The sequence below is a fragment of the Macrotis lagotis genome, chromosome 6 (assembly GCF_037893015.1).
Source record: "Macrotis lagotis isolate mMagLag1 chromosome 6, bilby.v1.9.chrom.fasta, whole genome shotgun sequence".
Taxonomy (NCBI): Eukaryota; Metazoa; Chordata; class Mammalia; order Peramelemorphia; family Peramelidae; genus Macrotis; species Macrotis lagotis.
The window spans coordinates 54,846,865-54,861,321 of record NC_133663.1 but is presented as its reverse complement, the minus strand read 5'-3'; the positions used below and the strand labels follow the sequence as shown (position 1 = coordinate 54,861,321).

The following is a 14,457-nucleotide window of genomic DNA, read 5'->3' as shown; positions in this document are numbered from 1 at the left end:
TTTCCAATTTGGGATGAGTTCCCCTCTTCTTACAACCACAGACTGCTGTGACTGGTAGCAACCTTAGACATTTTGACCTGATTTTTAGGCTATGACAGTAGGTTCCCTTAGTTTTACCATGAATTACAAAGCTTCCTGAGAGATGCTGCTTTGTCCATTTGTACCCAGGAAGTCCCTTGCCTTTAAACTGAATGAATATCTTGTCCATCTAATTACTTTTTGCATCATGGATCCCTTTGCAAGCCTGGTCTTCATGTCTTTAAATTGGTTGTCACCAATGTCAAAATCCCTTGACACCATCATCCTCCATTCCCTCCTCCTTTCCCTCAGTTTCTTTTCATAAATAATATTTTATTGAACCTTCTGTTTTTATTTCATTATTATCATTCCAAGTATTTTTCCCTTCCCCTTCCCAGAGAGTCATCCCAAATAGTACATTCAGTAAAAAAATTCTTCCTTCCCTTTTCAAAGAAAATGTCTTAAATAATGCATAGGATTACAAAGGAAAACAATTATGCTGAAATGCAGTTATCAAAATATTTTAAAAATAAACCTAAAAAACAGGTAGGTAGTATAGTGGATAGTGCTGGACTTGGAGTCAGGAAGAGCTGAGTTCAAATCATATTTGAGATACTAACATAGCTTTATCACTCAGAGCAAGTCACTCAACCACTCAGCCTAGGTTTCCTCATTTGTAAAATGGGATACCTGAGTGCTTTACATATGTTTTCTCATTTGAAATAACAAATGTGTTATTTAATTTTGAAATAACATTTTAAAAATCAATTAAGTTAATTAATTGAAAGCATTTTGCAAATTTTACAGTACCATAGAGATTTAAGTTGTTATTGTTGTTATTATTATATTCATGGACCCCTTCCCCCAGGGAAAGAACCTCTGATCTAGTTGATTTGGAGTCAACAGACCTGGTTAGGATTCTAGTTCTTTTTCTTACTACTCCATGATGTTGGGCAATAATCCCTTACCTTCTCTGGATTCAGTTTCCTTATTTAAAACATGAGAATTGCTTCTAGTTCAGTCTTATGATCCTATGAATTCCAAAACAATTTATCTTATGGTGTATTAGGGCCTTTCCAACATTCTCACAAAAGTTTAAAAACACACAGAGACAAAAAAAACCTTATTACTAACATGACTAAAACAATTGACTTTTACAATCACTGAGTTGTTTGCTTCTCTCTTGGTTGAAGGCTTAAGAGTTCCACTTGTTTCAAAATAAAAGGGTCAGACTGAGGTGATTCGCATTGACCTTCTGAGCTAGAGGTCCAGATGTTTTCCATTTGGTCCCAACTGGAAACAACCAAGCTATTTTTATTCTGTATTCTTTGTTGACCATAGGCTTTTGGCTTGCTGCTTGGAAAGTTGTCACAGTTTTACCATTCCAGTTAAAACCTCTTCATTCAGGATCTTCTCTTTCCTTATAACTCGGCCCAAACACTAAATTATCTGTATATGACAATTTTCCATAAACTAGCTATTTATAAGTAGACATAAGGGGAAAAAAATCTCATTTCTACACTAACAGAAATTAAACATCAGTTTTCGGAAGCCTTGGATCCTGCTTCAAATTGCCCTTGACTTGAAGAATCTTTAGACTTCAAAGAAACTCTTTTCTTTATGGCATGTTGTAGAATATGGCTTGGACCCTTGCATGAAAGCATGACATAAGACTCCTGCAGTTTTCCCTTTGAATTGGAAATCAAATAGATCAGAGCCTAGATCATAATTACAGTATACATCGTGCAAGTCCTCCCTACCCTTTACAGACCCAGATCGGCCCAGACTCAATTCCCATAGCTCTAGAGATGGGTAATTCTAGGCCCTGAAGATGACTGTACACACAAGATTCAAGCCTTATCCTATTAACAAGTTCTTATTTTTCTGTATTCAGAGGCTATTTCACCCAAACTATCAAACTATGATTTTTTTTTTGGTAAGCAATGAGGTTAATTGAATTGCCCACCAAACCATGATTTAATCATGGGGCAGTTAGGTGGTACAGTGGGCAGAGCACCGGTCCTGGAGTCAAGAGGACCTGCGTTCAAATCAGATCTCAGACACTTAATAATTTCCTAGCTGTGTGACCTTGGGTTAAGTCACTTAGCCCTGTTGCCATAAATAAATTTTTTTAAAAATCACGGTGGGTAGCCTTCCACAATTGGAAGTCACACTCTCTCTGCCTCAACAGATAATCTTCATGAGTTTCTATGGCTAAAATAATTAATCCCTTAGTGTCTGCTTTTCTGATACTGAGCCTTTATAGATTTCTCAAATAGCTCCCCTAATACTAACCATGGAATAGCCCTCTGACAGGCCAATGCCCTTCTCCCATGAATAAATTCATCCTGTCACCTTCACTTTGTGAAGGGGCCCAGGCCACTTTGACTCCATACCTCTTGCAGTTCTTTTCCTGATTTTCTGGATTTCAAAATCATGCTTCCAAGCTTGAGTTTCTTCATATCTATCCCATCCCCAAACCCTACCCATTTATATAGCTCCTTTTCTATGTTGTCTTCCTCATTGGCATGTAAACTTGTTGAGGGCAGGAACTGGTTGGTTTGGGGTTTTTTTTTGTTTGTCTTTTATATTCCCAACTCTTAGCACAGACTCTGACACTCACTAAGCACTTGATAAATTCTTGTTCCTTTCTTCTAGAACTGGGGTTTTTAACCTGGGATTCATAAACTTTATATATTTCAATTTAATTGATTTCCTTAGTAATCCTTTAGTTTATGTATTTTTAAAAGATATGATTCTGAGAAGAAGGTACCAGGCTGCCAAAGGGATCCATGATGCAAACAAGGCGAAGAACTCCTGCATTCAAATAAAATACAAACTCCCCTATTTGGCATTTAAAATTCTAAACATGAAGCTCCATTCCACCTTGTCACCCTTATCACACATTTCCACTCTGTCTTTCAGGCCATATTCCAGTCAAAATGAATTGCTCCCCATTTCCTATATCATCTCCTTGACTTTACAGAAGTTGTTATTCCCTTGGTTTGGAAAATCCTTGGCTCTACACAAAGCACAGCTCAAGAGTTCATAAGATTGGGAGCACCTGGAGGGCAGGGACTGGTTTTTGTCTCTTTTATCCCTAGCTCTTGGCCCATATTGGGCACTTTAATAAAGCTTATTAGCTTATTGACTGACAGGGCCTTTCCTGACCCATCCCAGTCTTTAGGTAAGCTAGGCAAACAGTAAGAGAAATGTGTATCTTTAAATAATGTTTCTCTCACCTTAGTGAAGCTAGCATCATAGAATTATATGCAGATTCAGAGTTGGGAGGAATTTTAGGGGTGAAGTGTGTCCAACCCATTTTACAGTTGAGGAAACTGAGGCCTAATGATGTTTAACAACTTGATCAAGGTTGAGTCCAAAGTGGTTGAATTTGACCTTCTGACTCCATAGCTAAGGTTTTTCTTCCTTGCCAGTTTTCTTCCTTGCCACCCTGCTTCTCTTGTACTACATACTCTTTCCAAAATATCATTGGAATTCAGAAATGCAAGGACCCAGTTTAAGAGTCAAGATGAGTCTTTTCAAAATAGATTTCCTAGTTCCAAAACAGAAAGCAACTGAGTTGAAATCTGAGGTTCTTTTGCCAGATTTTTAATCCTTGATAATGGCAGAACAATGGAAAGTTGAATAGACAGACTTCTGAGTATCCGGTCATGAATCATCCTCTTGGCCTGTACTTTGCCCCCTAAAACCCATAACAGTACAAACCTCTTCTTTGCCCTGTAAACCCACCTCCAGAGAGAAGGCTGTGCTTCATATCAATGGAAGGAAGCCATAAAAGTTCTCTCCAATATACCATAGAATTACATAATTTTGGAGTTGGAATGGAACCCAGGGGCCATCTAGTCTAACAAACTTGAATATCTTCATATTTGACAAGTAGTCATTCAGCCTTGACTTTGAGTCAAGTAACCACTATCCCCTGAGAAATACCAGTCTGCTTTGGAATAGACTTCACCATTCAGAAGTTTATCCTGACATCTTGCCTAAATTTGCCACAAATCAGGAAGACTCATCTGAGTTCAAATCTGGCCTCAGACCCTGGACAAGTCACTTCATCCTCTTTGCCTCAGTTTCCTCATCTATAAAATGAGTTGGAGAAGAAAATGGCAAAAACCACTCCAGTTCCCTTGGAAAGAAAACCCCAAATGGGGATATGGAGAGTTAGACATGACTGAACAACCACACAAAATTTTGACTCATTACTCCTAGTTCTGATTTCTAAGATCAGACAGAATAAATCTAACCATCTTCCATATATTTTAATGCCCCACTAAAGCTTTTCTTCTTCAGGGAAAGCATTCCAGTTTCCTTCAATCAGTCTTCATAAGGTGGTCATGTCTAGACAACATAAAATATGGCAGCACATACTATATTCTATTAAATTCAGATACTGTGCAAAGTTCCTTATAAATATTATTTCATTTGATCCTCACAATGACCCTGGAAGGAAGAGGCTATTGTTATCCTCATTTTACAGTTGAAGAAACCAAGGCAGACAGAGACTGTCTTTTACACTGAGACTATTACCTTCAAACTCCTAGATCTTCTCTACCTCTCAATGTAGCTGATTATTATGTGAGCTCTCTTGGTGGGATGCCATATTATACAGTCCACTGAAACACCAAGATCTTTTCAAGCAGTCTGTGGTCCAAACACAGCTCCCTTATATTGTATTTGCAAAACTGAATTTCTGAACCCAACTGAAAGACTTTACATTTATCCCTATTGAATTCCATCCAGTTCAGCCCAAAGTTCCAACCTTGATCTTTTTACATATAGGAACTAATTCAATGGTCTGATCATCTAACTGCAGAGTATAAAAAGTAGATGTTCTTCATCCATTTTGATCTTTTATCTGATGTTATCTTGTAATTTCACTTTTGATTATGTCATTCACAATCATTTGTGTACAATACATATGTGACAGAATCAGATCAGGTAAGGTAATCAAGGGGGATTGTGATGCCTTCAACTGGGAAGAGATAGAAAAATGACTCAACTCTAGCCCTAGTATTGTAATGACTATATAAAATAAAATAAAAGAGAGGAAGGAAGAAACAAAGGAACAAAGAAGGAAAACACTGGCCACACATTTTATGTGGTTTTATTTCAGTTGAAGTTTCTTGAGTGGGGGGAAGAGGCACTAGATAGTTTAATAGTACCTGAGAAGGCAATAGAAGGTAAACTTTGTTTTTCCTTTGAGATGAAGAAATTTGAGAATAGGTGAAGTGGGTTTGAGGCTAGGAATGCAGCTGGGGATCATTAATTATAGCCAAGAGCTGAACTTGTACTCTTCTTTACTCCAAGGAATTTATTTTAAATCCTGAGGAAACTATCTGATTCTGCTTGAACTTTTGTTAAAATCCATAGCAGGAAATCCCTGAAATAAACAACTTCAGGCTCCCTATTTAATGACTGCAGTGCTGTAGTTAGTCGTGATAGCAAAATTCCATATTTGAACACTTTAAGCAACAAATATTTTTGTAAAGGTTTGGATAGCTTAAGTATAACATAACTATAGTTGTTCAAGTTCCCTTAAAAATTAATTTAATTTACAAAGATAACTTTTTAAGTCTAAGAAAAGATAGCCACCAAAGCAGTTTGATTTGCTGAACATTTGAAAGGTTCCTTTCCTCTAAATGTCTTCCCAACACCCAATAAGATGGACTGGGTCTCAATTCAACTTCCTTTCATCACAGTGAGAGGAAAAAAGGATCCATGAACAGTGTATATTTTTGTACTTAGTTATCTGTGTGTGTTATATTTCCTCCAAAAGAATGTAGAAATAAAAATATGAAAAATTTGAAAGTAAGAACTGTTTCATCTCAGTCAGTTAATAAACATTTATTAAATACCAACTATGTGCCAAACACTAGACCAAGCAATGAAAGGGAAAACAGTCCTTGCCTTTATAGAACTCACAATCTAATTCCTAGCACAGTTTCTGACACATGGTAGACATTTAATCAATACTTGTTGGATGGATGAATGAAATCACAAGGAAAACAAGAGAGAGAAAAACCAATGGAGTAACTGAAAGAAAAATGAATAAGCTACCAAAAAGAGGTCTCAATAAAATGAATAAACATTTTAGAGCAAAAAGAAAATGATCTTCAAAATAGAAGTAAAATAATCATACAATAACAAAATGCTCAGAAATTATCATATTGCATGACTCTTGGGAGTGGCATAGAAGATTGGCAAAATTATTCAAAGTAGAAATTAGAATAGTACCTAGGTCAGAAGAAACTGGATCTCTTAAAGGAAAATTCAAAAAGGTCAACATGAAAATAGTTTTTGTTTATTTTAGGATTTTTGCAAGGCAAATGGGGTTAAATGGCTTGCCCAAGGCCACACAGCTAGGCAATTATTATCTGAGGTCAGATTTGAACTCAGGTACTCCTGACTCCAGGGCCAGTGCTCTATCCGCTGCACCACCTAGCCGCCTAAGAATAGTTTTTAAAAGATCTTGGAGAATCTCTATAAAAGAGAGGCTCTCTGAAAAAGAGATTAGCAGATTTAAACTTCAAAAATACAGAGGAAAAAGAAAGATAAAAATAAAAAAAGACAGTAAAATTGAAAGAATACTTAGGTCTCTAACATCAAAATTCTTATCTTAACTCAGTAAGAGAATTTGAGAACTAGTGTTTTCCTAACAAAACACAAATAAAACAAAAAGCCTGAATATACTACCTCATGAAATAATATAAGAAAATTTACTTGAAGTATTGGAAGTAGAAGGCAAAGTATAAATTAATAGAATTCATACATCATGAATTGAAAGAAATCCCAAATTCATCTCAGGCAGAAACATCATGACCAAGTTCCTGAACTTGAAGAAAAGATTAAGAGAAAAGATGAACAATTGCTTTATTGTTCCCTTTCTCTCTGGGCTCTCTAATATGCTAATATTATTATAGGCTAGTTCTAGATCAACAATTCTGAAAGCACAGTCCAAGAACTCCCCTTTTAGAGAGTTCATGACATCAAAACTATTGTCATATGGGATTTCAGAGAACCCTGGAAAGACTTTCATGAACAGATGCTCAGTGAGATGAGCAGACCCAGAAGAACATTATAAACACTAACAACATAGGATGATGATCAACTATGATGGACTTGTTCATTTCAGGAGTACAATAATCAAAAACAATTTTAAGGGACTTGTGATGGAAAATACCATTCATAACCAAAGAAGGAACTGTGGAGTTTGAATGAAGATCCTTAAGTTGTCTTAGCTATTATACAAATTTGTTATCTCTAATGTTTTCTTTCTCCCTTTTGGATCTGATTCTTTTCTCACAACTTGTTCAATTCTGATCTATATTTAGCACAGTAGCAAATGTAAAGCCCGTATCAACTTTCTGTCAAAGGGAGTGGGGAGGGAAGGGAGGAAGGGAGAAAAATTGTAAAACCCAGCCTTACCAAAAAAATAATTGGTTAAAAACTACCATTGTATGTAGTTGGAAAAAACAAATAAAATATTAGTATACTTTGAAAACTGTTGCCATAATAAAATACAGCAAATATCAATAAATATAACCCACATAAAACACTTGGGAAGGTCCTCAATAATTTTTAAGAGTATAAAGAGATGAAAATATATAAAACATGATTGTGTACGTACAACCTATAGCAGATTGTTCGCTGCTATGGGGAGGAGAGAAGGAAGAAAGGGAGATAGAAAAACATAGGACTCAAAAGCTTACAAGAAGATGAACACTGAAAATTATCTTTGCATGTAATTTGGAAAAAATTAAAAATAATTTTTAAAAAAGAATGTAAAGAGTTCCTGAGACCAAAAAACCTGAGAAAACAGTTCTAGATAAAATTATTTTATAGCTTCCTGTTAGAATCTATAATTTTCTACCATTATATACACTGCAGCTACATCAAAATTAGTCAACTTCAATTTATCATAGGAAAATTAAGGCACAGATAAGTTAGATCTCTGTAAGCTTCACTCTGAAAGAAAATTCAGTGACTCCCAAGTCCCTTGAGGATAATGACCATTTAATTTTTGTCTTTGTATCTCTAGCTTAATACAGTGACTTGCATAAAGTAAAAGTTTGCTGAATTGAATTAAAAATAAATTCTATTCTTTGCTGAGTGGAATTTAAGCAGATTAGATCCAAAGAAAACAGTTATAAAAAGTTAAAAAAAATACTTCCCAGATTTGGGGAGTGGGGGATAAATGAGAATAAAAGTCCCATTTCCTGAGATGAAAGGAAAAGTTTTCATTTCTTTCAGGGGAAAGTCTATTTTTTAATCAAAGAAAGCATTTTTTCCTGAGTTCAGACCCCCCCCCCACCACCATCCCCTGCAGACAACCTCCATATTGCTTCTAGGAGGGGTGGAGGAGGAAGGGAATTTTAAAATGTCACTTAAGAAAGTTATGTTAAAAAGTGAGCATTTACTTAAATCTTGGCAAAAGAAAACAAATAGAGATTGATTTTTCTCTTCTGCCAAGGTGAACTTGATCTGTTGCTGATGCCTAACCAAAAGGGATTTCCTTAAATGTTTACCAATTCTTGATCTGATTTCATAGAGACTGAAAAATCTTCTGCAATTAAGACAAGACTCCTTAATTTTTGCCTATTGTAGTCATTAGCTAAATCTGCTTTTCTCAATTTTTTGTTCTTAAAATTCTTTTATTAAGAACCTCCCCTCACCCAGTGCTTTTGCTTATGTAGATTATAATTACTGATATTTACTAAAGCATATTAATATTGTCATGCAAATTGCATTTAAAATTGTTATGAGTCTGTACAACAATATTTACTCACATATATCATTTTATATATATATATATTTTTTAAGGCACTGGGGTTAAGAGTGACTTGCCCAAGGTCACATAGCTAGGCAATTATTAAGTGTCTGAGGTGGTATTTTAACTTAGGTCCTTCTGACTCCAGGGCTGGTGCTCTATCCACTGTGCCACCTAGCTGCCCCTCACATATATCATTTTAAAGTTTATAGAGTGATTTCTCTACAAGGAACCTATGAGATAGAGAGCATAAGTATTATTCCTATTTTACAGGTAAAGAAAGTGAGTCTTAGAGAAATGTCAATTAGTAATGATCCCAAATACAGTGCTCTACACTGCCTCATCAGAGTGGTTAAAGATGGTGGCAAAGCTTACACATAGATAATGAGGGACAAAACCACGTCAAAAAAATATATAGTCAATTTAATAAATAAACATGGAAATTATTGCCTTTTAAAGACCCTTATTTTCCTTGCAGGAATCAAGAAAAATAAAAAAAGATCTCCTGAAACTGGTACTTGGTTAATCAAGCTACATATGGCTGATAATGGCATAGATGGAAGAGGGCAAGAAGGAGAAAGGGGTGTGTTAGAATTCACTCATCTTTTAACATAGTAAGTTTCAATGGGGGAACATGAAGAAATTTCCTTCTTATACCTGATTTGAGTTCATGCTCATGGTTCACTGTGACTATCATCTTCAGCAGTTCTGGGAAAACTTTTCAATAATCATCTTCTCTATGGTGGAGTCTGGGATGTCCAATAGAGAATGTATGAAGTCAAAGGGAACTCAAGTTCATACAACCCTGTGGAAATGCCCAGAGAATTTTTCAAAGCCTGCTGGGTTGTGGTTGTTGACCACTCCTCGACCTGGACTAAGGTGGTAGCTGAAGAGTGGTAGGTGCAGAGAAGGGGACAAGTGTGAGAAATATGAGCAGAGTTGACAACTCATTGACTATATGGGATCGGAGTGTAGGGAGGGTCAGGGATGACTCTGAGGCTGCAAAGTGGTATAACTAGAATGGGGATGCTTAACCTTTTGGGGTCCATGAACCCCTTCAGTAATCTGATAAAGCTTAGGGAAGTGTTCTCAGAATCATTTTATTGAATTACATAATTGAAAGAAATGCTGGATTTGAGTTAAAGGTTGGTGAAAGTAAAGATGTAACTTTTTTTCCCCATCTAAGTTCATGCACTTCCTAAAATTTATCCAAAGTTCCACTGTCAGATCATAAACACAAGGCAGTTTAAGTGGTACCATGGATAGAGCACAAGACTTAGAATCAGGAAGATTTGAATTCAAAATTTGGTTCAGACACTTTCTAGCTTTGTGATCCTGAGCAAATCACCTAACCTCTGTTTGCCTCAAGTTCTTCTTCTGTGAAAAGGAGTAACAATAGCACCTCTTTCTGAAGGTTGTTGTGAACTTCAAATAGTACAGAGTCTGACCCATAGTAGGCTATTATTCTTAATAACTATTATTCTTTACTTTTTTTATTTAAGGCAATGGGGTTAAGTGACTTGCCCAAGGTCATCCAGCAAGGCAATTATTGAGTGTCTGAGGTCGGATTTGAACTCAGGTACTCCTGACTCCAGGGTCACTGTTCTATCCACTGTGCCACATAGCCACCTCTAATAACTATTTAAATAATTATTATTCTATTAGCTATTATTCTTAATAACTAAATGATGTCTATTTAAAGTCCTTTCTAGTTTTAAGATTTTGTTCTATAATCATTTCTATCCTATGATTAGCATGTAAGATGGGGCATGTGTGTTATGTTGAGGAGGAGGAAGAGTCTCTAGAAATATCATTTGATCAGCTTTTGTTTATCTGAGATTTTTTAATAGATCTATTACGTCTCTAATACCTCTCTTGTTCTCTGTTTTTTGGTCATTTGTCTACTTCTTATGATCAAGAGGAAGGAGAGCTTCTGAAATTCAACTCAGTCAAGTATTAGAAACTCAGAAAAATTTACTGAAATATGAAATTGAAAAAATGTCTAAAAGGAGATTTTCTCTGGATTTATTTATGCAATTTTTGCATTTACTTCAATTATTTTTATTTTAAGGAAATAGGAGTAAGTGACTTGCCCAAGGTCACACAGCTAGGCAATTATTAAGTGTCTGAGAATGGATTTGAACTCAGGTCCTCCTGACTCCAGGGCCAGTGCTCTATCCACTGTGCCACCTAACTGCCCCTTTCAATTAGTTTTTAACTGACTGTATATTATCAATAGCCTGTAATTATAATTAGTCCAGAGTGATTAAAATAGTTTTTATTAACTTCTCTTCTTTGCAAAAAGGACCATCTCTCCTAGTGAGGGAAGGCAATGAATCACAGAATGAACAGTGTGATATGTAGTTTGAAAGGCTTGTTCATCCGCTTTATGCCAATCATTGGTCAGGGTCACAATCTAATTGATACATTCACCCCTATGTGGTTTCCCCACCTTTGTGATTATACTAATGAGCCCAAGGGAGTGAACAACAATATGCATGAACCTCCTTGCCCAGGCACAATTGTAAAGGGCAAGAATCCTAGGTCAACCCCTGACTAGTTGAAGCGAAGTTTTTGATCACCCCTGGGTATGGAGCCTTATTGCTGGTTGAGGCAACCTTACTCAGCTCAATGATTGGTCCTGATCATTTCTTTTGTCACATATTCACTTATCTGCACATAGGCACCAACAGCCACAGGTGGGTCCCAGTCTTTGTAATGAACACTAACAACCCCCCCTTACATTCTGTGGGAGCCAAGCACCCTCCATTCCTCGTACTGTACAAGGAAGCCCAAACTTTATTTTTAAAGTAATACATAGATGAAATTAGTAAGTCATGCAAAATAGTCTCTTGGATAAATTTTATATTAGTTCCTTTGAACCAATTTTGAAGGTAAAAAAAGCTCAATAAAGTGCTTTCCTATTTGATTTATGTCGAACTTCTGAGGTCCAATAGTCTCTCAGCTGCCGATTAATCATCTTCTTTGATGACCTTTTGATGAATTGGTGGTCTATTATTGTGGGTACTCCCTCCAGTGATACTGATTACAGGCCATCCATGTCCTCTCTTCTTAGTTAAACCTTGTTCGTCCCCTGAGAGCCCCCGTAAGGAGTCTACTCAATGTGCTAGGGGTCCTTCCTCTTTTTCTGGATGCACATTATGTGAAATGCACAGGCTAGCCTACTCATTATCCATGCCTTATTATTTCTGTATGACTGGCCCATCTACTTTTCTGGTCATACATTCTTTGATATCATCCTTTACAAGGGGCTTCTCTTGAGTGATTTTTACTTTATACACACATACACACACACATATAGGTGTATGTGTATGTATATATATATATATATGGGTGAATATGAATATGTATATATATATATATATTGTTTTTGCAAGGCAATGAGGTTAAGTGTCTTCCTCAAAGTCACACAAGTAGGTAATTATTAAGTGTCTGGGGCTGGATTTGAACCAGGGCTGGTGTTCTATTCATTGTGTCACCTATCTGCCTCTTATTTATTTTTTTTTTATTTTTTCTTGAGTGATTTTTGTTGCATGTATCTTGTAACCTACTCATGCCTGTCATGCATCTTTCTCTTCCCACTTTTGACTCACCATCACTCTATTTCTCCCTGACTGACTCACATCTCTCCAGCATCCCCCAGAGACCACACATCTTGTACTGCATTTTTTTTTCTTGATATAGCTAATCAATCAATCAGGATTTATTAAGCACTGACTCTGTGCTAGGCAATGGGCTAAGCACAAGACTATGTAAGAATCTGCTCTGACCTTATTTCTTTAAGATTTTTCTCTCTGAGGTATTTTTGAAGTCTTTTAAAGAAAAGTTCCATGTAATTTTGATTAGTAGATTCATGGCTAATATGGAAATATGTTTTGCATGATTTTATGTGTATAATACATATTGTATTGCTTCCCCTTTTCCATGAGTGAAAGGGAAAGAATTAGCAACCAAAATTTTTTTTAAATTATTTTAATTAAATTAAATTTTTTTTTAACAAAATAAAAGGAACTTTTTGGGGCAACTAGGTGGCGCAGTGGATGGAGCACTGGCCCTGGAGTCAGGAGGACCTGAGTTTAAATTTGATCTCAGATAATTAATAATTGCCTAGCTGTGTGACCTTGGGCAAGTCACTTAACTTCATTGCCTTAAATAAAAAATTTTTAAAAAGAAACTTTGACTAGGAACACAAATATTGTTCACAACATCCATGTTTTCAGCTATTATTCTGCTCTTCAAATGTGGATTACAAGATATTCTAAGGAGAGTTTTGGGGGGTTTTTTGGGGTGGGGTTTGCAAGGCTTACCCAAGATCACACAGTTAAGTAATAATTAAATGTCTGAAGCCAAATTTGAACTCGGGTCCTCCCGACTCCAGGGACAGTGTACTATCCACTGCGCCACCTAGCTGCTCTCTGTTTCTCACTTTTAGAACAGTCATAAACGACTGAAAATGGAACTTATAGTGGAAATGCAATAGGGCAAGAAAAGCAGCTCCATGGAAAGCAGGTCCAATCTTTCAGAAGGAAAATGGATTTTCCCAAGTTATATAAGTTAATACAGAGGCACATCAGCCCCATAAAAAAGGTGCCATACATTGCTGTCATTCTCCCAGCACTTTGAAAGGACATGCTCCACTGGATTGGCTGTGTCACACTGAGTAAGAAAGATGGTTCTTGGAAGTGTGGGTTAATGTACAGCAGTTCCAACCATCTGAGATGCTGTTTTCATCCCAGGATTGTTTGTCTTCATTGCTGTGTTATTTTTATCCTCTTCATTATTGCTCAGGGTAGACCAGTCAGAGAAAAAACTCAGAGCCTTTCATTTTCAAAGTCTAGAGAAATCTTTAGTGATATTGGTATTGTTAAAAAAGTGTCTCCAGCAAATTCAATTAAAATGAGCAAAAATTTATAAAGACTAATTGTTTGGAAAGCACAGGGCGGAATCTTGCTATTTAAAATTGAAACAGGGGCAGCTAGGTGGTGTAGTGGATAAAGTACCGGCCCTGGAGTCAGGAGTACCTGGGTTCAAATCTGGTCTCAGACACTTAATAATTACCTAGCTGTGTGGCCTTGGGCAAGCCACTTAACCCCATTTGCCTACCAAAAAACCTAAAAAAAAAATTAAAAAAATAAAACAAAATTGAAGCCATCAAGGTGGAAGGATGGTGGTTTTTTCCCTTCTCTCTTATAAATCCAACATCCCCTTTACTCAATTCTCTCCTCCTCATCCTAATTTTAAGTCTCAAACTTTTCACCTACCATTTCTTAACACTAATTATTTCTACTTGTGGAAAGCTCTAATCATCCATTCCCATCATCTACCTTTAAGGATGAAATAGGATGGAGGAATGGGAGGGAAGGGGAGAGGTTAGGGCAGAATATTATAGACTATCTTATTCAATATTTTTACTTTATAACTAGGCAAAGAAGAAAGAAAAGAAATAGAATAATCTTGTTTCAATTGTCTATATTGTAGAGATTAATGGAAACTACTACTGTCTTTTTCAGAACCAGCTAATAGTTCAGATATCATTACAGTAACTTCAAAAGATAAGACAGCTTATTGGGAGAAAAAATTGTTATATTAGAAATTGAAAAAGTTCCTTGAAAAATATTTTACAATAA

The 14,457-nt window shown here is 36.2% G+C and overlaps 1 protein-coding gene across 2 annotated transcripts in view; it reads left to right on the top strand.

Annotated features, from left to right (window-relative positions):
* Positions 1-14,457, top strand: part of LOC141490850 (uncharacterized) — a 48,605-nt gene that overhangs the window by 20,653 nt on the left and 13,495 nt on the right. For both annotated transcript variants that reach the window (XM_074191183.1, XM_074191184.1), the window contains one exon: positions 9,288-9,423. In XM_074191183.1, the coding sequence (XP_074047284.1) occupies positions 9,288-9,423 (136 nt within the window). The remainder of the gene's footprint in view (positions 1-9,287; positions 9,424-14,457) is intronic.